Below are 22,420 nucleotides of genomic sequence, written 5' to 3'. Positions count from 1 at the left end.
TGCAACAGAAAAGCTTCAAAAACAGACTCCAACTAGAAACTGCTGAACCTGAATTAATATGTAAACTAGATACAATCAATTGAGGCTTAAATAGAGACTGGGAATGGCTGAGTCATTACACACATTGAATCTATTGCCCCATGTTAAGTATCCTCACGCCTTCTTATCAAACTGTCTTTAATGGGCTATATTGATTATCACTACCAAAGTTTTTTTTCTTCTGCTGACAATAGCACATCTTAATTAATTAGCCTATTAGAGTTGGTTGGGCAACTTCCACCTTTTCGTGTTCTCTGTATGTATATATATCTCCTCACTATAAGTTCCATTCTATGCATCTGATGAAGTGGGCCCACGAAAGCTTATGCTCAAAGACATTTGTTATTCTCTAAGGTGCCACAAGTACTCCTGTCCTTTTTAAAAAGCAAACAGAATGTTGGGAATCATTGACTGCTGCTGCACATTGAGTGGATGTTTTCAGAGAACTATCCATAATGACTCCAAGATCTCTTTCTTGAGTGTTAACAGTTAATTCAGACTCCTTCATTTTGTATGTATAGTTGAGATTGTATTCCAAAGTGCATTACTTTGCATTTATCAACACTGAATTTCATCTGCCATTTTTGTTGCCCAGTCACCCAGTTTTGTGAGATCCCTTTGTAATTCTTTGCAGTCTGCCTGGGGCTTAACTATCTTGAATAGTTTTGTATCATCTGCAAATTTTGCCACCTCACTGTTTACCCATTTTTCCAGATCATTTATGAGTATGTTGAACAGTAATGGTCCCAGTACTGATCCCTCAGGGATACCACTATTTATCTCTCTCCATTCTGAAAACTGATGATTTATTCCTACTCTTTGTTTCCCATCTTTTAACCAGTTACTGATCCATGAGAGGACTTCCCTCTTATCCCATGATGGTTTACTTTTCAAAAGTCAATTTAAATTAAAAACTTTTTTTTAATTTATATATTTTTTAAAAATCTAGACCTGTTATGCATTTTGGTGTAACTTGCATTATTCTTATGTTAAATTTGCATCATCCTAACAAAACATTTAATTTATTCATATATTTTATATATCTCATTGGTCCTGACACCCCCCCTGTAAATTTGAACACCCTCCCCCACCCAATTTCAATTCCTGGGAAAACCACTGCACTTAGGCCATGTCTCCACTAGGAAGAAAAGTGTGTTTGAGTGAGGCATATGTCAGCCAAATTGTGTCAATGTACGTATGCAGACACCCTAATGTAGCCAAGGCTGTTGTCATTCTAGGTAACCGGATGGAGGAGTCGTTCTTTCCTAATGAAGACAAGGCTTAAGACAGCAGCACCAGAATGGGGCCGGGGGCCAGAGGCCAAATCAGAGCAGCACTAGGAAGTTAGTGAAGGGCTAGGTCTAGGTGTCCTGAGGCCACACCACAAGCTCTTAAAGGGCCAGCTGCCATGTGTAATGATCAGTGTTGACAGCCCCTCCATGAGGAGGGGGTGCTATATCTTTAACCTTACTGCTTAATTCTTGTCTTGTTTTCATATTATGTTATTGTATCTAATCTGCTCATGGGTCTAGGAGGAAATCAAATCTAGCTTGTGTGTGCTGGAGTTGTTACTTTCAGTGTCTTGATAAATCCTCTGATTTCTATGAGCCCGTATTACACATGTTAAAGTAACACAAGCTTTCCACTGATCAAAGGGCCAGAGTGGGCAGTACAGGGAGCTCTTAAAGTGACAGGTGATTTGAGAGGGCAAGACCAGAGAACTCTAAAGAGCAAATAAGGCACCATATGAGAACAGCACCCTGAGAGAGCATATGTGATACCCTTAATTCAGTGCACAGAATGCACAGTGCGCAAGGAATGAATCAGGGTTGTGCACTGAATGAGGCTGTTTGTAGGATCCCTGCCTCATTTTTGCAGAAGTTGGAAGGCTGCAAGAAGAGAAAAGATGGTCTTGTGGCTTAGGCAAGTTAATATTGCAGAAGAGAACCCAGTCCAATCCCTGCTTCTGCCACAAGTTTCCAATGTGATGTTGGACAGGTTATTTAAATCAGAATATTAGCAGATGGCCACTAACTGCGTTCCTTATTTTCTGAATGCCCAACTTGAGACAGACCAGCTTGGGAACTGATTCATAGAAGTGCTGCGTGCTCACAACTGCAACAGAGGTAAATGGGAGCTGTGGGTGCTCAACACCTCTGGCAGTAATACTGTGTGGTCTGGAAGCATGTGCACAGACTGGGTAATTAGGAAATTTCTGAGTTCTAAGTCTTGTTTTGCAACTGATTCACTGTGTGGTCTCAGGCAAGTCTCAGTTTCCCCATCTATAAAATAGGAATAATAGTGCTCTCTTATTTCATAGTAGAGATGTGGAAAGCCTTTTATTAATATTTGGGAGGCTCAGATACTATGCTGATGAGCACCAAAAAAATCCCATGAAAAAATCAATAATAAGAAATAATGCAGGACATGGATGGTATGTAGTAAATAAGGCAAAGGGCCACACAGTAAAAGATGAGAGGAAAAATGAAGTATTGAACAGCTGCCTCATTCCCATTATTGCTAACCCCAAGTGTTCAAAAATCATGAGTCAGGTCCCAAAATCATGACATTTTAAAAATAATAAATGCTAGGTTCTTTTTGTTTGCTTTCTGGATTTTGAGCCTTTTGAGGTATTGCTTGTCAAGATTGTCTCCACAAACATGAGGGCTAGAAAAACACCAAATATCATGAAACTTGTGATGTAATCACCTTAGCTGGCAACACTTCATTCCTTGAGCACCCGCCATCCTGTCCACGGACACAGCAGTCCTGTTGTAAAAACATGTCTTTAAAGATTGTAACATAAATCATATGCACAAGGGTGCTAGATTAAGGTTGCACAGAGAACCTTAATTCTGGTATTCCTAACTTTTGAATTCTTGGTATTGTGACCTAAATAATGTTCTTTTAGCATAGTTTACTTGCATGTAATCGGTGTAGATGTGTATATGTAGACAGTTAATTTAAACAGTGCCATCAAAGTCTATAGATTCCATAAAGTTCTTGTTATGCATTGTAATTTTTTTTAATCATGGCAATATGACAGACTAGCCCTCAAAATGGCAGGAACCCAGCATTCTAGTCTGGAGGGTAATCCCAGGAGTTTTTAAAGACACAGGTCACCTGAGAGGATAGGACTAAAGAGCTCTTAAAGGGCCAGACACCCTGAAAGACCAGCAATGGGAGTTCCTAAAGGGATAAGTGTGGCAGGTTCCCCCTGGGGTGCCACCTGGAACTGGGGTACCACTGAGCCCTGTGATCCACCAGCCTGAGCTCCCTCTCACACCGTGCTGCTGTGACACGCTGCAAAGCCCTCCAAGCTTGCACTTTAACCAGCATTCACATAGGTAGGGACACACTCAGCTGCAGTTACATGCAGGCTCTCTAACCACCAGTCTAGGACCACAGAGCAGTACCGTCCTGCCCTGGTCAAAACTGACCAGTATATGGGTTCAACATCCGGTCTGCCCCTCCCTCAGTGTGAAGAGGACCATGCACACTTGTGGTAACTGAGCTCAAATGCACACTGGTTTGGATTAAAACATAAAATAAGTTTATTCACCACAAAAGATAAGATTTTAAGTGATTATAAATTATAGCAAACAGATCAGAGCAGATTACCTAGTAAATAAACCAAAACACAAACTGGGCTTAAATATTAGATAGGTAGGATATTAATTAGCAAATTCTCATCCTGAGTGATAAACAGACTGGCAGATTCTTAAGGCACAAGCTGCATTTGCTTTGCAGCTTGGGTTTCCCAGGCTAGAAATCCCTTTAGTCAGGGCTCATCACTTCCCCCAGTTGAGTCTTTGTTCCTCAGGTGCTTCCAGGTGAGTTGTAGGCAGAGTGAGTACCATCATGATGTAATTTCCTCCTTTTATATCTTCTTCCCACTTGCTGGAAAGCTCTTTTGCTGTGATCCAGATCAAACAGTTCCCATTGTGTAGTGCTAGCTCTGAGAGATTTCTATTGTACACAGTTCCTGGGGTAATCCTTTTGCCTGTGTGCATTTCCTCTATAGGACTTTGACATTGTTTGGCCTTTTTATTGTTGTACCTGAAAGGCTGCTTGTGGGTGTTTTCAACCTCAGATGTTTCAGTAACACATATATAGCCAAACTTCATAACTTCACATACAATCCAACAAGATATTAATGTGTAGAAGACCACGAATTTTAGAAAGATGCCTCGCAAGGCATACTTTGTGCAAAACATATCCTAGTTATATGACAGTGGTGAATAGAGAGATGCAGGACTGAATTACCATCTTTCCTGTACAGGTGTCCCCCAGAGCTCTGTGCATATGTCTACACTGCAATCCAAAGTGTGACTGCAGCACTGGTAGACATACATACATTAGCTTTACCAGCACTAGCACGGCTAAAAATAGTGTAGACATGGTGCCACAGGCTTCAGTACAGCCTAGCAATGCGAATATATACCCAGCATTTCCAAGATGCTTGTACACCTCATGCTGAAGCCTGAGCCCCTGTATGACTGCTATTCTTAGCTGTGCTAGGGCATGTATGTCTACTCATGCTGTGATTACATCTCGTATTGCTGCGTAGACACCCTTGAGGCACATTACTGAGGGATGAGGAGCTATACTCACTGTACAGAAGATTCAGCCTCCAAAGGCTGCTAAGCTGGCACCTGCACCAGCCACTATTAAAATACAATGAAGAGAAACATGACATTAGAATAACTAAGAGTATCCCAAATCCCACAGGTGACCTGAAACCTGCAATATAAGAATGCAGTGTTGTGATGAATATGATTTGTGTGCAGATTCTGAATCAATTCAAACCCATAAAACAAAGAGGAGTTTGTGGAAGCACACACAATTTCTTGGGCTAAAGAGCTCTCATCATCTATGTACACTAATGTTCAAACTTCAGTATCAGGTCTAGGCAAACTTTTACATACAAAGCCAGAGACTTAATTCTTTCAGGAAACGTTTCTGCCTTTAGTGTGTATTAGCCTTATTTCATATAAAATTATATATTAGCAGAGAGAGGCTGTGGCTTTGGTTGATTGAGCATGGGGAACAGAACATAGGACACCTGGGTTCAGTTAGCTGGCTCTATCACTTTCCTGCTACACAATCTTGGACAAGGCACTTTAACCTTTATGTGTCTCAGTTTCCCCATCTTGACATTAAGGATAATGAGATTTTTTTTGTTGACACTGAATTGCTTTTTGCAAAGACTTCTGAGTTCCTGGGATGGAAGGTGCTACAGAGAGAGTGAGAATTTTATTATCAGTCGTTGCTGGTACCCAGATATACAGGGAAAGCAAGGGAGAGTCCCGAAGCTTGCAGTTAATCTATCTTTCCGCAGGAGCTATGGCTAGATCGAAACACAGCAACAGGCACGTTTCACTCGGAGGTAGAGTTTAGACAATGGAAAGGAAGCTAGGAAACCATACAGGGACATTTCAGACATGTTGGAGCCTTACCCATGAGCTCCGCAGGGAACCCACCGGTTTTACTGCCCTTCCCCCTCTAGCCTGCACCCCTCTGTCCACCTGCTGGAAACCCCCACCGGCTTCTACTCGTCTCGGCCCCTGCGCCCCACGCCACCCCCCCAAGAATCCGCTGCAGCAGCAGCGCCCTCCCGTTCCCGACCTGCACTGCTCGTGCGAAGGCTGGAAACACCCGCCCGGCCCGACAACCCGCCGCCGCCCACCCGCGGTGTGCGCCCCACGCGCGCCCCTCTCCGCCTCCCGCGCGGGACAGCCACGCTCGGGGCCGGCAGCGAGCGGGACACTCACCTGACCCGGAACGGGACACCCTGTTCCCGCCGGGCGGGGCGCGTTCCTCGGCCGGCCGTTGCGTCACGGCGGAGCGGGAGGGGGGGCTCTGCCGCGGACCAATGGGAGGCGGGGGCTGCGGCGCCGGGCGGAAGCGAGGAGCGCCGCGCCCGCCGCTCGGAGACAGGCGCCGCAGAGGCCCCGCGCGCTGGCGATGCACTATCGGAGCACGGCGCTGCATCTGCTCGCGGGAGGGTGAGCGCGCGCGGGGCTCGCGGGCCGGCCCCCCCCCTTGCAGTGCAGGGAGCCCCCCTAGTTCCTGGCCCCGCCGCGGCGCGGCACGAGGGAGGGAAAGGCAGGAGTTGTGTGTCTGCGCACGTGGCCCTGGCTCCTGGCTTGAGCAAACCGGACCGGAGGAAACTCAGGCGGGACCCAGAAGGGACTGGAGAGCCCAACCCCCAACACCACTGACTGGGGGACGAGGGGGGTGGTGGCAGGGGATGGGGCTCAAGACCTCTTTGCCCCGAGCCCTTAGTCACAGTTCTCGCCCCTCCCCTAATCAGCAGAACCTACTGGGGCAGCTGCAGGCAGGCACAGGCTGCAGACATCATTGTGCTTTGGGTGCCTGATTCTGCACAGAGTTGGGGATGCCCCTTCTCTGGGTTGTGTCATGGTCTCATCAACTGGAATTTAGGAGGCACCCATCCCTATATCTGTCACCCCATTACCTGGTGGTTCTCCTTTTCTCAGCTGGGCAGGTTCAACTGTGTATCTCTTATTGTGCCTTCTCTTGAGTGTCTCCCATATGTGCTTTCCTATCTCTTAAGGCAGAAACCTTGTATCTGTGTTGTCCCCCACATGCCTCACCTGAACCCTGCTTCTGGGGGTACACACTTGTCTCACCTATTCCTCTCCCAAATGCTTTGACCTCTGTTTCCGGGGTACATTCTTGTGTATTTCTCTGCTGTCCCTCCTGAGTGCCAGATTCCTCCCATGCTTCTGGGCTGCAAAACCTTGTTATCCCTGCAAGGCCCTGACTTGCCCATTCTCAAGACCAGATGGGGACATGAGTTTCCAGTCTCCCTAACTTTCACAGTACACCCTCATCCTGTGTTTTTCCCCTTCAGTGATTGCTACTGTATATCTCACCTCTCTCCATCCTCTCCTGAGGGGAGCACAGGGTGGGATTAGGGACACAACAGCCCCTCCTTATACATGAAAAACTTTTTTATATATTTAACACCATTATAAATACTGGAGGAAAAGCGACATTTGGGGTGGAGGCTGACAGCTCGCAACCCCCCATGTAATAACCCTGTCACCCCCTGAGGGTTCCCAACCCCCACTTTGAGAACCCCTATGCTAAAGGGTTCAGTGCAGAGGATCCTATTCTTCCCCACGCCCTGGTTACTAGCAATGCCCTTCAGGCCTGACCTACACTCTCCTATTTCAGTCTCAAGTGCAGGCTTAACCTTGTGCAAGTTGTTGGGACTGTACTTGTGTAGAACCTTAGAGAGTGAGGTTGGTTGGTTGCTAGGCCAGTTTTTCCACGTAGATCTCCCACCTGGATTCAGCAGGAAATGTGTGGGTGCAGAGGTTAAGGGGAGTCGGGGATTGAGAGCTGGATCACCTCATCTCAGCATACTCAGTCCAGGGACATCTTGGCTGCTCCCCAAGAATAAACCCTCTGATTAGCAAAATAAAGGACTAATTCCTGCATAGCTTCTGCTTTACATTTTGTTGTAGCTTTTGCACTTGGCTAATATTAGAAGAAAATGAGGTCTGGTCACTGGTGGCTAGAGGAGGCCTGGGAGTCAAGAATCAAGGTTTTGTTCCCAGCTGTGGAAATAGGTGGATTGGGGTGGGGGGAGAGTGACCTAATCCCAGTTCTGTCAATGACCGGCCGTGTGACCTTAAACAAGTTCCTTCCCACCTCTTTGTCTCATTTTCCCCTTTTATATAAGGGGGAGAAATAGCTATTTGTCTGATACGGTGAGGGTGAGACCTAAATTATTAATGTTTTAAAGTGTTTTGTAATGCTCCAATTACTGGTGCCAGCAAAAAGCAAAATGTTGTTATTATATATTCAGCTATCCTGTTTCTGTTTGCCCTTATATTTCACTGAGCTCAGCAACTGTATCTCATGGGAACTGCCAGATTGAGTCCAACCAATGGTTTGTTTAGTCCAGTGACCTCTGTCTAATAGTGGCTAGTTCCAGAAGTTTTAGAGGAAGGGGCAGGAAACCTGGCAGAGGGCAGTGATGGCATAACCTATCTTCCCCTCCTCTCCCCCCAGGAAAGTTTCCTCCTGACCCCCAATGGCTAGAGGTCAGCTTGTTCTCCTGAACGGGAGAGGTTAGATCCCTTCCAAACATCTGGAGGTTTTAATCCTTACTAATGTAACTGGAGTTCTCATTATCTGTATAAATGTCAGCTCCTTTTTTTAAATCCCATTAAGCTCTTGAACTCTGATTATCTTGTAACCATGAATTCCTCAGGCTAATTATGCATGTATGAAGTGTTTTATTGGTTTTCAATTTGCTACCTTTCATTGTGAGAGTAAAGAGTACCTCATCTATCCTCTCAGTTCCCATTGTTATTTTGTATACCTTTATCATATCCCCTCTTAGTCTCTCTAAACTAGTCTTTGCAGTCTTACCTCCTAATCTGCTCCAGGGCTCACATCATTTTTGCTCCCCATCTCTATACTCTGTCTCTGTTCCATCTATGTCATCTTCCAGAGAGGGTGACCAGAGATGAACACAGTGTTGTTCTATGTGAGAGCATTTCATTGCTTTTATAAAGGTGTTGGAATAGCTCCAGTATTATTCTCCATCCCATTCCTCTGCATCATAACATTTTGTTGGAATTTTTGATTGCCACTGCCCATGGAAAAGAGGTTTTTATTGACCACAAGGACATCCAGGTTACAGTTAATTGAGAACCCAATAAGGTGTAGGAGGAATCCAGATGATTCCTCGCAGTGTGCATTGCCTTGCATTTGTCATGCCTGAATCTAATCTACTTTTGTTTTGCCTATTCACCTCACTTCTGAAGTTCCTCACAGTCTTCTCCAGTCTTGACTAATCTAAATAATTGTCATTTACAAATTTTACCACCTCACTGTTCATCCCTCCCTGCTTTCCAAATAATTAACTAAACAATATCAATCCTAGTATAGAACAAGGAAGCCCATTCCTAACCTTAAGAGAAATTGGCTCTCTCTTAGTTTCCATTCTATGACAGAAGTTCACCTCTCACCCCATGCTGCTTGCTTTCCTTTACAGCCTCTTGTGAGGGCCTTTGATAAAGGCTTTTTGAAAGCTATGTCAGCCAGTTCTCCTTAATTTGCTATTTTATTGATAAATTCAATAACAGATTTTCCTTTGCAGAAGCAGTGATGGTTTGTCCCTGTTTATGTTCACACAGAGGGTTTATAATTATTATTTCAGTCAGTTTTCCTGGTACAGAGGATTGGTACAACAGTACAATAGCTGATTTCAATTAGGTTGCATATTCCTATTAACAACTCAGCCCTTCATTCTTAAATTCCTCAGAATCCATGGATGCACCATCTATTCCTGGTGACTTGTTCTTTAATTTATCTGTTTATTCCAGCATCTTCTCTTTTGAGACGTCAGTTTCTGGCAGTGCCTCAGCTTTGTTACCACAAAAGAGCAGGGTCTGTGGTAGATATCACCCCAAAATCCTCAGTGGTAAAGAAACTGCTTTGCTTCTTTACAATATCCTTAACCTCCTTACCCGATTCATTGATTGTAAGGCCAAAATCCAATTTGACCTCTTGCGAACACAGGCCATGCTATTACACGTACGTACCTCTATATTGAGCCCAAACTGGCTAAAGCATATCTTCCAGAAAGGCATCCAGTCTTGGTTTGAAGACACCAAGAAATGGGAAATCCACTACTTCTGTTGGTAGTTAGTTCCAGTGGTTAATCACAGTTTGTGCCTCGGCTCTAATTTGCATTTTTCTCCAGCTTTAAATTCTAGCCCCTGGTTCTTGTTAGGCATTTTTCTACTAGATTAAATAGACCTTTAGTACTTGGTATTTTCTCCCCGTGAAGGTACAAACACTGTAATCAAATCGCATCTTAATCTTCTTTTTGATTGATCTCTCTAAGTCTCTCACTATAAGGCATTGTCTCTAGCCCTTGAGTCATTTTTGTGGCTTTTTTTCTGCACCCTCTCCAGATTTTTCAACATCCTTTTTAAAATGTGGATACCAGAATTGGATGAACTATTCCTGTATTAGTCTCACTAATGCCATGTTCAGAGATAAAATCACTCCGTTCCTACTGACTACTTCCTTGTTTACATATTCTAGGATTATATTAGACCTTTTTGTTAACAAGCACTCCCAGAGAGATGTTGGTTCACAGTGACCTCTAAATCCTTTTCATAGTTATGGCATCTCTAGGATACAGTCCCCCATTCTGTAGGCATGGCCTGCATTCTTTTTTCTAGCTGTATTAAAATTCATTTTGTTTGAATGGGCCCAGTTTACCAAAAAATCCAGATTATTTTCTGTGACTGGCCTGTCTTCATTATTCATCACTGCCAGTCTTAGTGTTATCTGCAAATTTTATCAGCAGTGATTTTATATTTACTTCCACATTGATGAAAATATTGAACAGCATCAGGCCAATAATATCAATCCCTGCAGAATCCCACTAGACACACACCCCCATTTGATGATTTACCCATAGATAACTTCTTTTTCAGATTTGTTGGTTCGTCAGTTCTTAATCCATTTAACACGTGCTTTGGTACAATACAGTGCTAATTTTTTAATCAGAATTTCAGGTACTAAGTCAAATGCCTTACAGAAGTCTGACTATTAGTTACATTTGTCAACCAAACTTGATTTCATCCTTTGAGATTGCAAGTTAATTTGACAGATGATTTTTCATAAAACCATGTTGATTGACATTAAATTCCCATCCTTTAATTCTTTATTGATTGAATCCCATATCCTCTTTTTCCCTTATTTTGCCTAGATTTGATGTCAGGCTAACCAGCTTATAGTATCCCAGGCTATCCCTTTGCCCTTCTTAAATTTTGGCACATTAGCACTCTTCCAGTCCTTTGGAATTTCCCCAATGTTCAAAAATTTATTAAAAGATAATCTCAGAGTGAGAGATGTCCTCAACCTGCACCCAAGTATCCTAAAGGAATTGGCTATCTGGGCCTGTTGATGTTAAAATTTTTGTTTCTAATGGCTTTGCTTGGACATCCATTCTTCCAGAAGTATAGAAAAAGCAGTGCTGGGCAGAAGACCTCTCTCATGGTTAGAGGTCTCCCTCTTTAGAACATTCCTCACACATAAATTACATCCCTTAAGTGATTCTTCTTATAGCTATGCAACTCCCAAACCTCTAGTGGATGATATTTAACATCCTCTTTAGTTACTGAAGGACTAGAAGGTATTTGCCATTCTCGTGATAGGAGTACCTAATCCTGCTTCTTTCCAAATACAGAACAGAAATATTTATTGAGCACTTCTGCCTTTTCTGCATAATTACGAATCATTTTACCATCCCCCTTTAGTACTGGAGCTATGCTATTGTTAGAGTATCTTTTGTTCCTGATATACTTCTAGTCCTTAGCACCCTGAGAGAACTTCTGGAGCCTTGCCATTTAGCTATACCGTACACAGATCTGCATTTCATTTGGGGCTCCCTTATGGTTGCGTAAGCAGCTTCTATGGCCTCGTCCAGACTAGGGGAGGAAAATCGATCTTAGATACGCAACTTCAGCTACTTGAATAACGTAGCTGAAGTCGAATATCTAAGATTGAATTACTCACCTGTCCAGACGGCGCGGGATCGATGTCCGCGGCTCTCCGTGTCGATTCCGGAACTCCGTTCGGGTTGATGGAGTTCCGGAATCGATGTAAGCGCACTCGGGGATCGATATATCGCGTCTAGACTAGACGCAATATATCGATCCCTGAGCAATCGATTTTAACCCGCCGATACGGCGGGGTAGTCTGGACGTGGGCTATCATTCACCTAAGGAATTTAATTTCTTTGCTTTTGACCTTGTGGCCTTTTTGACTAGCTTCCTCACTTTTTTGTTTTTAAATCCTCCTTTCTAAAGTACAGCATCACTATGCACGTTCCTAGTATCTTTGCTCCCCTTAGGATGGTATTGTGGTCGTTAGTATTAAGGGACTCAACTACATTTATTACTTGAATCAATTTTGGGTTACATACAGCAAAGTTATGAATAGCCTCTCTTCCTGTGTGCTGTAGCACTAGCTATTCCAAGAAGTAATCCTTTAAAGTACCAAGAATTTGCTTCTCTAAACTGTGTCCCATTGTGACATTTCACCAGTTGAAATCACCCATTTAGTAGCATTTTATTGGACTTTGTTGCCTCTGTGATCTCACTCACCACTGCACTCAAAAACCTTTCCCTGATCTGCAGGCAGGGAGTGAAACCCTGCTTATATATTTGTATTCCTATGTCTTGGGATTTGCATCCATACAGATTAGTTTATCATAGTGGAATTTACTGGGTCTAGCACTGCTCCCTCCTCTCTACCACCTAATCTGTCCTCTGCATATAGTCATAGCCAGGTACTACAGTTAAGGCTAAAATTTTGTCATGGTAATTTTTAGTGAAGGTCATGGGCAATAAACAAAAATTAACTGAAGCCCATGACCTGTCCCTCACTCTTACTAAAAATAACTGTGACAAAATGGGGAGGGAGGGAGGGAGTGGGGGGGGGGTCCAGAACCCACCCCTGTTGCGGCTCTGGGGTCCCTCCCACAGTGGCTGGGAGCTGCAGAGGCTGCCCATGGCAGGGCTGAAGCAGAAAATGCACAGAGATCTCTGGAAGTCACAGATTCTGTGACATAATCTTAGCCTTAACTGTGATATCTCATTGATTTGTAAGTCATCTGTGTTTTAGTAGTGCTTCTGACAATAAGCTCGTCTTCCATGGCCATGCATTCTAGTTCACCTAACTTTTTCCTTCAGGCTTCTAAACTTGGTATAGACCAGGGATCGGAACCTACAGCACATGTGCCAAAGGCGGCTCGCGAGCCGATTTATACTGGCACGCTGCTTCTAGCCAGGATCCCAGCCCCGTTCAGCCCACTGCTTGCCGGGGTGAACGGAATCCTAGGCCAGCAACAGGCTGAACAGGGCTGGCGGCCAGGACCCCGGCTCACAGGAGTGGCAGCCGGAACTCCAGACCTCTCAGCCCACCGCCGGTCTGGGGTTCTGTCTGCCACCTGGACTGCCGGTCTGGGGTCCCAGCCACCAGCCCCATTCATCCTGCTGCCGACCTGGGTGAACAGAACCCCAGGTGGGCTGAGCGGGCCCTGTTCAGCCCACTGCCGCCTGAATGGACGGAATTCTGGGCTGGCAGCGGGCTGAGTGGGGCCAGCGACCAGGACCCCGGCTGGCAGGGGCCGGCAGCTAGAACCCGAGACAGGCAGCGCGGGTGGCAGATGGAACCCCAGACTGACAGTGGGCCGAGCCGCTCAGACCGCTGCCCGTCTGGGGTCCCGGCCACTGGCCCCTGCCAGCCGGGGTCCCAGCCACCAGCCCCGCTCAGCCTACTGCCAGTCTGGGGTTCTGTCAGGGGGGCCCTCTAAATGTAAATTTTATTACTGGCACGCGAAACCTTAAATTACTGAAGACTTGGCACGCCACTTCTCAGAGGTTGCCGACCCCTGGTATAGACGCATTGATAGGTTTTATTTTTGCAGTTGTGCCTTTTGCTATTTAACTCCTTGTGCTGATACCCTAAGATTTACTTCCGAGCTCTCCAGCCTGTACAACGCTCAATGATCTGACATTGGACCCAGGTCGGGCTTTCTTTTGGGTCCCACATGTTGTCAGGCTATTCAACTGAGTTCTCCACACCATCATGAACTGGGATCCTCAGTATTTGTCACAGAGTTGCCTTTTGAACCTGATACTGGCTCTCTTGCTAAATAGTGTCCAATCCCCGGGCTCCTGCCAGCTGTAACTGCTACTGATGACAATTGCAGATATTGACTGATGACACTGAAAGACATCAGATGCCCAGAGCCTCTGACGAAGGACCTTTCTTATCATGCCAAATATAATATGGGAAGACAGGGCTAGAGTGTAGTTCTGATACAGTGGGGCATTTGAGGTCATTACAGTTTTTAACCATTTCAACTGCAGGAGTTCACTGCAATAGATTTTGAGAGTCTCTTCCTGTCGCTGTGATAACAGCAAACTATAAGAGTCCAGAAGTGAAGGACATAAATAGTTTTACCAACACAAGATTGGAGAGGGGGCTTCTCTGAACTGCACCGATTGTGTCAGACTATTATTCAGAACTCCAGTCATAGAGATCTGACCCCCTGCTATTGCATTCTTCTACCCCCACACAGCTTTATCGATGCCTATTAGCTGTTCTCTGCTTCCTGCTCTGAGTCTCCCCACACCAGCTCTGACCTTGCTGGGTAACTTTTTCCTCTATAATTATCAGTCTGAAGCTCTCTTAGATTGTTACCTCAAATACCCATCATGCTGCCTCTCTCCCTGGGACCTCTGCTTAGAATTTTGCCCTCCATGTCCCTTTGGACACAGTGGAGGGGAAAATGTTCAGGTACTTGGAGAAAGACTTAAAAATAAAATCCCAAGAAAAATCTGTCAGCTTCTCAACCTCCCTTATCCCACCCACCACTACTAAGGGCCAGGGTCACCAGCTAGAATTTGTCTCTGTGAACAAATTTTTGGGGCTGCAAACCCGCCAGGCTGGTTATATTAGACCAGAGCCCTCGGCCAAAGGCCCTGAATGGACAAAACATGGGCACAGACTATGGGGCCTTCCGATTTTTCTGAGTCTAGTCTGGCCTTATGTTGTGAGGTCTGACTGCCTCAAAGGGACTGGAGAAAGGCCCTGTCCTCATTCACCTCTAGGGCACCAGATCCAGTCTAGCCCCCAGGGGTCAATAGTGAGATAAGTCTTCCCATTTGATGACCATTAGTGGCTTTTATGTTGTTAACGAGTTTGGTGGGTGTCAGCCCAGACCCTGGTGAGACAAGTGCAATTGTTACTAACTGGCTCCTTCAGTGGCAGCTTCAGCAATTGCCCAGGAGTGAATGGGTTCCAGACTGAAAGAGAGTTCCTCGATGGCAAGCTGAGGCATGTGGACAAAGTGCTGAGTGGGATGGGGGGAACACTTGCCGTGCTAATACAGGGACTGAATCCGCTCTGGGGACCTGCAGAGCATACACTCTTCAGGGCTGTTAAGTCAGCTGCTGACATCATCAGCAAAGTCCTGTGGTGGAACTGGGCAGCTGAGCTATTTGCTGTGGACAGCTCTGGTGCAAAGGTCATGAGTTTGAGTCCTCCCCGTGGACTTGGGACGCAGCTTGTCTCAAGTGCTGATACCTGAACAGGGCTGACCAGGAGCTGTTGGAGCTAACATGTTAATCAGTGCTGGAGTCAGAGGCCACACGTGACAAAGGCCAGAGGGCCTGGATAACAGGGGAAGCAATGCGGGAGATATCAGAGCTGCTGCTCCCAGTTTCTGAGGAGTAACCCTTGTTCACACCAATCTGTCCTCACTGTTTCTCCAGATGTGGTGGTACAGCTGGAGCCATCCTGACCTGCCCCCTGGAAGTGGTGAAGACACGTCTGCAGTCATCCTCATTGGCCCTGCGCCCTCTTTGCCTCCCTGAGGTGCAGCTGCAGGGGCTGAATGGAGGGTTTGTGCGTCCAGCCTTACCCTCCCCTGGTGTGCTCCAGCTAATGAGGTGAGCTGGTGAGGGGGTTGTACAGGTTCGATCACAGAGACCCCTTTGGGACTGTCACCTGGTGTGCTGAGACCATCTCTAAGCCTATTTTCCCTGCCAGTCTTGTTGAGCCAGATACGCCAATCTGTTGCAACACAGACTCTGGGTCTAAACCACCTGCCCCAAAGCTGCAGACTTAACTGAAAACAGCTTAAGAAGTGCTCCTGTTTGCAGCACCCAGACAGCCAACTCCCAATGGGATCCAACCTCCAAATAAATCCGTTTTACTTTACTTAAAGCTTAAACAGGGTAAACTCATAAATTTTCCACCGTCTGTAACACTGATAGAGAGATATGCACAGTTGTTTGCTCCCCCAGGTATCAGTTATTTACTCTCTTGCTTATTAATTAACCCAGTTTTATTAAATATAAAAAATAGGATTTAAGTGGTTCCAAGTAATAACAGACAGAACAAAGTAAGTTACCAAGCATAATGAAACAAAACACACAAGCCCTAAGCCTAATACCTTAAGAAACTGATTACAGATGAAATCTTACCCTCAGAGATGTTCCAGTATGCTTCTGTCACAGACTGGACTCCTTCCTAGTCTGGGTCCAGCAATCACTCTCACACCCGTAGTTACTGTCCTTTGTTCTGGTTTCTTTAAGGCATCTCTTTGGGGTGGTGAGGCCATCCCTTGAGCCAACTGAAGACAAAATGGAGAGGTTTCCAGGGCCTTTTATATTCTTCCTCTTGTGTGCAGAAACCCCATTGTTCTCCTGTGCAAAATCACAGCAACAAGATGGAGTTTGTAGGCACCTGGGCAAGTCACATGTCCATGAATGATTCCGTTTTTTGCAGGCCAAAGCCATTGTTTACATATTAGTTTGAATGTTCCCAGGAAAGCTCAGATGTGGATTGGTGTCTCCCAAAGTCAATTGTCAGTTAAGCGTTCCTTGATGGCAGAGGTGAAAGTAAGCAAGAGCCAGCACACTGTGCTGGACCGCATCGGCTTTAAATTCCGGCCCCAGCCTGCTGTTGCTGCGAGGCTGGGAGGTGGGGAACTCAGAGGAGCCCTTTAAATCCCGACCCCAGCCCGCAGCTCCAGTGGCCGGGCTGGGACCGGGATTTAAAGGGCTCCTCCAAGCTCCCCACTGCGGCGGGAAGCCCAGAGGAGCCCTTTAAATCCTGGGCCCAGGCCCGCAGTCAGACACCCATGGCTGGTCCATACTGGCTGACTTGGGATCATGGAGCTGTTTTATTGCAGTGTAGATGTCCAGGTTTGGGCTGGAATCTCAGCTCTAGGACCCTGCATGGTCGAAAGATCCCAGAGCTTGGGCTGCAGCCTGAACTGGAGTGTTTAACCAAGGGTCAGCAACCTTTCAGAAGCAGTGTGCCGAGTCTTCATTTATTCACTCTGATTTAAGGTTTTGCATGCCAGTAATACATTTTTAACGTTTTTAGAAGGTCTCTTTCTACAAATCTGTAATATATAACTAAACTATGGTTGTATGTAAAGTAAATAAAGTTTTTAAAATGTTTAAGAAGCTTCATTTAAAATTAAATTTAAAATGCAGAGACCCCGGACTGGTGGCCAGGACCCAGGCAGTGTGGGTGCTACTGAAAATCAGCTTGCGTGCTGCCTTTGGCATGCATGCCATAGGTTGCCTACCCCTGATTTATACTGTAGCCAGAGCCCCACAAGCCTGAGTCAGCTGGCAGGGGCCAGCTGTGGGAGTCTGATTGCAGTGTAGACATACCTTGTGAGTCTGAGGCCAGGTCTTTACTACAGACCTGTATCAGACACCCCTGAGTGACACAGTTATACCGACCTAACCCCAGGTGTAGACAGAACTGCGACAGTAGGACAGCTTCTCCCATCGACATAGCTACTGCCTCTCATAAAAGTGTATTAACTACGCTGACGGGAGAAGCTCCTGCGGTCGGCATAGTAGTGCTTTAGTGAAGATGCTGCGGTGGCACGGCTGCACCCAGGGGTGGCTCTAGGCATTTTGCCGCCCCAAGCATGGCAGGCAGGCTGCCTTCGGTGGCTTGCCTGCGGAGGGTGGACCAGCGGACCCTCCGCAGGCAAGCCACCGAGGGCAGCCTGCCTGCTGCCCTCGCGGCAACTGGCAGAGCACCCCCCGCAGCTTGCCGCCCCAAGCACGCGCTTGGTGTGGTGGGGCCTGGAGCCACGCCTGGCTGCACCAGTGCAGCACTGACATGAAGGGAAGCCCTGAGGCAGCTGCTGGGGCTGGAACAAAGGTCACAGCTGGTGGTGAATAAACAGATTCTGGATTGTGCAGGTAAATTGGGGGAAATGAAGAAATACTGAGGGGAGAGCGAAGAAGTGGATGAATAGAAAATGAGGGGAGCAAGAGAAATGTGGTGGAAAGGAGTGAGAGGAAGGAGGCCAGGGAGAGATGCAGAGAGAATGAGATGTAGAGAAGGGTGAAGGGCTGGTAGGGACAAATGGAGGGGGAGGAGGATTAGGAGAGCAGACAGCCTGGTCCCACTCCTTCTCTGATTTTATTTATTCTTTTCTTCCACAGGGCCATCCTGGAGAAGGAAGGAGTCCGCTCCCTCTTCCGAGGCCTGGGTCCCAACCTTGTTGGAGTTGCCCCCTCCAGGTAAGACTCTCCCCCCGCCCCATAGGGTCTCGCTAGGGTACACTCTCTCCTAGGGTCCTTACCAGTCACTGCCCCACCTCACCACAGTGTCCAGGCCCCAGATACATTGCAGTCCCTGGCACTTCCATGGGGAGACTCGATGGAGGCCCCTCACCATGCCTTGTGAGGCTTGGTGTGACACCTGGTGTCCATGTATGACTGTTGTCTGAGTTATCCTCAGTGCAAGGTCTGTCTTGGGTAAGTTATGTGGAAACAAGGCCCCTTCATGCTTCAGTTGTTCCTTTCGGGTGGATTGCTACTGCACATGTATGTCTCTTCCCCAACCAGGGCCATTTATTTTGCTGCCTACGCTGGGGCTAAGGAGAGGCTCAATGTTGTCTTCGTACCCGAGTCCAAGAAAGTTCATGTGCTCTCAGCAGTCTGTGCAGGTGAGCTTCTCCCATGCCAGATTAGACCACAGGGCCCATTCAGCCTGGGATCCCTGTAAACATGAGGGGATTTGACCATCTGGTGTCACTGTTCAGGCCATTCTCATTCACATAATCACCTCATTTCTTTGTTATTCCTTCTGAAGCTCTTTCTCCCACCCCATCCTGCTGCAGCAGTTTCCAAGGTCAGTGAAACACAACAACCTCTCTTAATTCACCTGAAGTCGCTGTTCAGTGTCAATGGTCTAGGCCTTAGCCCAGTGATACTCAGACCTCAATGCAGTTCAGGAGCCAAATTAGTGATCAACATTACCCAAAAAAGCCACTTCATTTAATTTACTATAGTGCTGTAGATTCATATTTAAACAGTGCGATGGGAAATATTTAGTTTTTTTAAGATAGATATAATTCTCACAGCAAAATGAGTGACCCAGTATTATTATTTTATCGACCACAATTGGTTAATAATCTAATAAAAGCATCCTGATTGGTTAATAATTAAATCAGTGTTTTAATATCATGCGCTGCAAAGAGCTGCAGGAGACCCTACAGTGACACTTGTGGCTCTCAAGCCTCAGTCTGAGTATCACTACATTAGCTCTTTGATTGCCTTGGGAAACAGGGCTACCTACAGGGGAGCCAGGTAACTTAATCCCTACACACAACCTCAGCAGTCCCACTGCCTTTCCTGCTTCTGTTGTCTTCCCTTTCTCTAATGACACCCTCCATTCTCAGCAAGTCTCATTGTTTCCTGCCTCTCATTCGAGGTTCAGCCTCCTTCTTTCTGGTTCCAGACACCAGGGGTGGGGGAAATGAGGCTATAATGAAAGGCCTATGAGATTCATAGATTCCAAGGCCAGAAGGGACCATTGTGATCATCTCATCTGACCTCCTGCGTAATACAGGCCAAAATGTCCCCAAAATAATTCCTAGAACACATATTTTTAGAAAAAAGTCCCATCTTGATTTAAAAATTGTTAGTGATGGAGAATTCACCAGGACCTTTGCTAAATTGTTCTAGTGGTTAATTACCCTCATGATCATTGCACCTTATTTGCCATCTGAATTTGTTTAGCTTCAATTTATACCCATTGGACCTTTCTCTGCCAGACTGAGGAGCCCATTATTAAACATTTGTTCCCTATGTAGATACTTATAAATTGTGATGAAGTCACCCTCAACCTACTCTTTATTAAGCTTATCAGCTTGAGCTCCTTGGGTCACTCACTGTAAAACAAGTTTTCTAATCCTTTAATCATTCTCCTGGCTCTTCTCTGAGCATACTCCGATTTATCAATCTTCTTAAATTATGGACACCAGAGCAGGACACAGTATTCCAGCTGTGGTTGCCCAGTGCCAAATACAGAGATGTGCATAGGAGGGGTGGCTTCCAGTAAGGGGAAGGAGAGCCAAACAGGCTTCACCTTAGAACTCTTCATTCCCAGCAGAGCAGTTCCAAGGAACCCCCAAGCTCTGCTCAAATTGGTAAACAGCTGCAGATTAACTAGCATACAAAGAGCTAACTCACCAGTAACTCCCCACAAACTGTCTGCACGGTTGTAGCCCCACTCTGGTACCTGTCATGACCTCTGATCTTCTACTTCCTAGGGGTCACCTCTGCCACACTTACCAATCCCATCTGGCTGGTGAAAACCAGGATGCAGCTGGAAGCCAGGTAAGGAAGGTAGCGCATGCACACAGACTGCATGGGGCTGGGTGTGACCCACTGACAGAATGTGTGCTTTCAGGAAACTGGAAAAGTAGCAGTTATTAGTGAGCTTCCAAACACAGCTGTGAGGTACCCAGGCCAGGAATAACAAGGGGTATGTGTGTTTTGGCAGGGTGGGGGATGTGCTGTTGATCAGTATTCAGGGGCAGTGGCAGAGTTGTGTGTGGGTGATTCTAATCCCCCCATTGATCTCTGCAGGGCAAGGGAGGAGAAGCACAGTAACGCTCTCCAGTGTGCCATACGAGTGTACCGCACTGAGGGCCTGTGGGGATTTTACCGTGGAATCAGTGCCTCCTATGCTGGAGTCTCCGAGACAGTCATCCATTTTGTCATCTATGAGGCGCTGAAACAACAGCTGAGAGAGCAGCAGCCATTCCTCCCAACAGCCTTTGCACTTGCACCAAACAGCCATGATTTCTTTGGACTCATGGCAGCTGCTGCCATCTCCAAGACATGTGCCTCATGTATTGCATACCCACATGGTGAGCAGCTCCATCCTCCCCTCCAACACCCTCCTGCTGGGAGAGGCCTGGCTTGGAGGGTGACTGCTAACATCCCATCCCTTTGTTTTCCCAGAGGTTGTCCGGACACGGTTGCGGGAAGAAGGGTCCCGCTATCGCTCCTTTATGCAGACCCTACGGCTGGTGGTCCAAGAAGAGGGACCCCTGGCTCTGTACCGAGGACTCCTGGCCCAGATGATGCGCCAGATCCCCAACACAGCCATCATGATGGCTACCTATGAACTGATCATCCACTTGGCCACCAAAGTGTGACCCTGCACAAATGCACCAGCCCCTTGTTGAGGCTGCTGGCTGTGCACAGGAGAGCTAAAATCTTGTGACTTGACATGTTTTTCCTGTTCCACAAGGTAGTGCTGGTCACTCTGTAGCAGGAGGTCTGTGTGGTGATGACCTTGTGTGTGGCAGTCTGCTGACAGGTTACAGTGTTCTCAGGCCAGAGCGGTGGTTCTGGATGGGGCGTGACCTCTAGCATCAACCTCCAGAAAGTGTAACTGGTCTGATGCTCTGAGGTGGCATAAACCAGCTAGAATATGTGCAGTGGGGGCTCCCAGTGCAAAGCACAAGGGCATGGAGTTCAGTGGGCAAAGAGGATAAAGGAGGATAAATTAATTATAATTACATTTAAAAAAAAAACGAGGCAGGATGCCAATTAAGCAAATGCATATTTCAGCCCTTCCAGTGTCCCTGGCTGGTCATCCCCATCACTAGAAAATACATGTATAATTAACAGCCCCAGGAGCTCCATTCTTCTTGGGCCTGGCCTATGGGCATAGCTGGATATGTAGTCAGTGAATAGGGGGAGTAAACAAATCTGAAGGAAATTATGCAGCAAGCAGAGATCTTGTGATATGGCCTTCAGCCACTCACTAGGATTCTGCACAGAGTCCTAGCCCCTACACTGTCTTCTTTTAAAGGATTCTCCAAACCTGATCCAAACTAGGATGCGTGGTACTTAGCAGGCATCTTACATCATCTCCTTCAGGGAGCAAACACCCATGGAAAGAATCATACAGCTGAACAATTAACTGTGCCTTTATCCCCTCCTTTAAAGAGAGGTCAGGGCAGGATGTTAGAACGCAGCCCCATGTATCAAGAGAAGTAGGATGCATCCTGGCAGGGGGAGCTCTGGCCTGGGCAGCTTGTGTTACTATAGACCCCATCTATTCCTCTCTCAGGTCAGTTCTCTGTAGGGGCCAAGCTCTGCCTTCCTCTACGGGAGGTACTGAGACATGAGGAATAGTAGATATAAGAACCAAGCTGTATGCCTGGTGTGTGAAACATATTGTTCTGTGCCTGTGAATGTCGTTTAGAGGGTGGATGCAGGTGTTGAAGTTGAGGGATTTGTTAATACACTAAGTGTATGGAAAAAATAAGACTATAAATTAAAAACATCAAATTTGTCTGTATCTGAGGGACTAATCCCACAACCTCCTTGAACCCCCTGCAGGGGGACCAGACTGCCTAAAACTAAGGCCCTGCCTTGGACAAAATGCCTGTGGTTTTCCAGGTACCTCAATGGAGGTTTGGAAAATCATGCCATTTTGCCAGTCAAGAGGACTTATAGGGTTA

General features: G+C 46.4%; 1 protein-coding gene across 1 annotated transcript; it reads left to right on the top strand.

Annotated features, from left to right (window-relative positions):
* The first annotated feature begins 5,932 nt into the window (after positions 1-5,932).
* LOC115636258 (solute carrier family 25 member 33-like) lies at positions 5,933-22,257 on the top strand. Its single transcript, XM_030536155.1, has 7 exons — positions 5,933-6,047; positions 15,387-15,563; positions 18,096-18,173; positions 18,501-18,601; positions 20,210-20,276; positions 20,529-20,812; positions 20,907-22,257. The coding sequence occupies exons 1-7, from the start codon at positions 6,007-6,009 to the stop codon at positions 21,101-21,103; spliced, it is 945 nt and encodes a 314-aa protein (XP_030392015.1). The 5' UTR covers positions 5,933-6,006; the 3' UTR covers positions 21,104-22,257.
* Positions 22,258-22,420: the final 163 nt, after the last annotated feature.

Source organism: Gopherus evgoodei, chromosome 1 (genome assembly GCF_007399415.2).
Source record: "Gopherus evgoodei ecotype Sinaloan lineage chromosome 1, rGopEvg1_v1.p, whole genome shotgun sequence".
NCBI classification, from domain to species: domain Eukaryota; kingdom Metazoa; phylum Chordata; order Testudines; family Testudinidae; genus Gopherus; species Gopherus evgoodei.
Note: the sequence above shows the minus strand (reverse complement) of the source record. Positions and strands in the feature narration are given on the sequence as shown.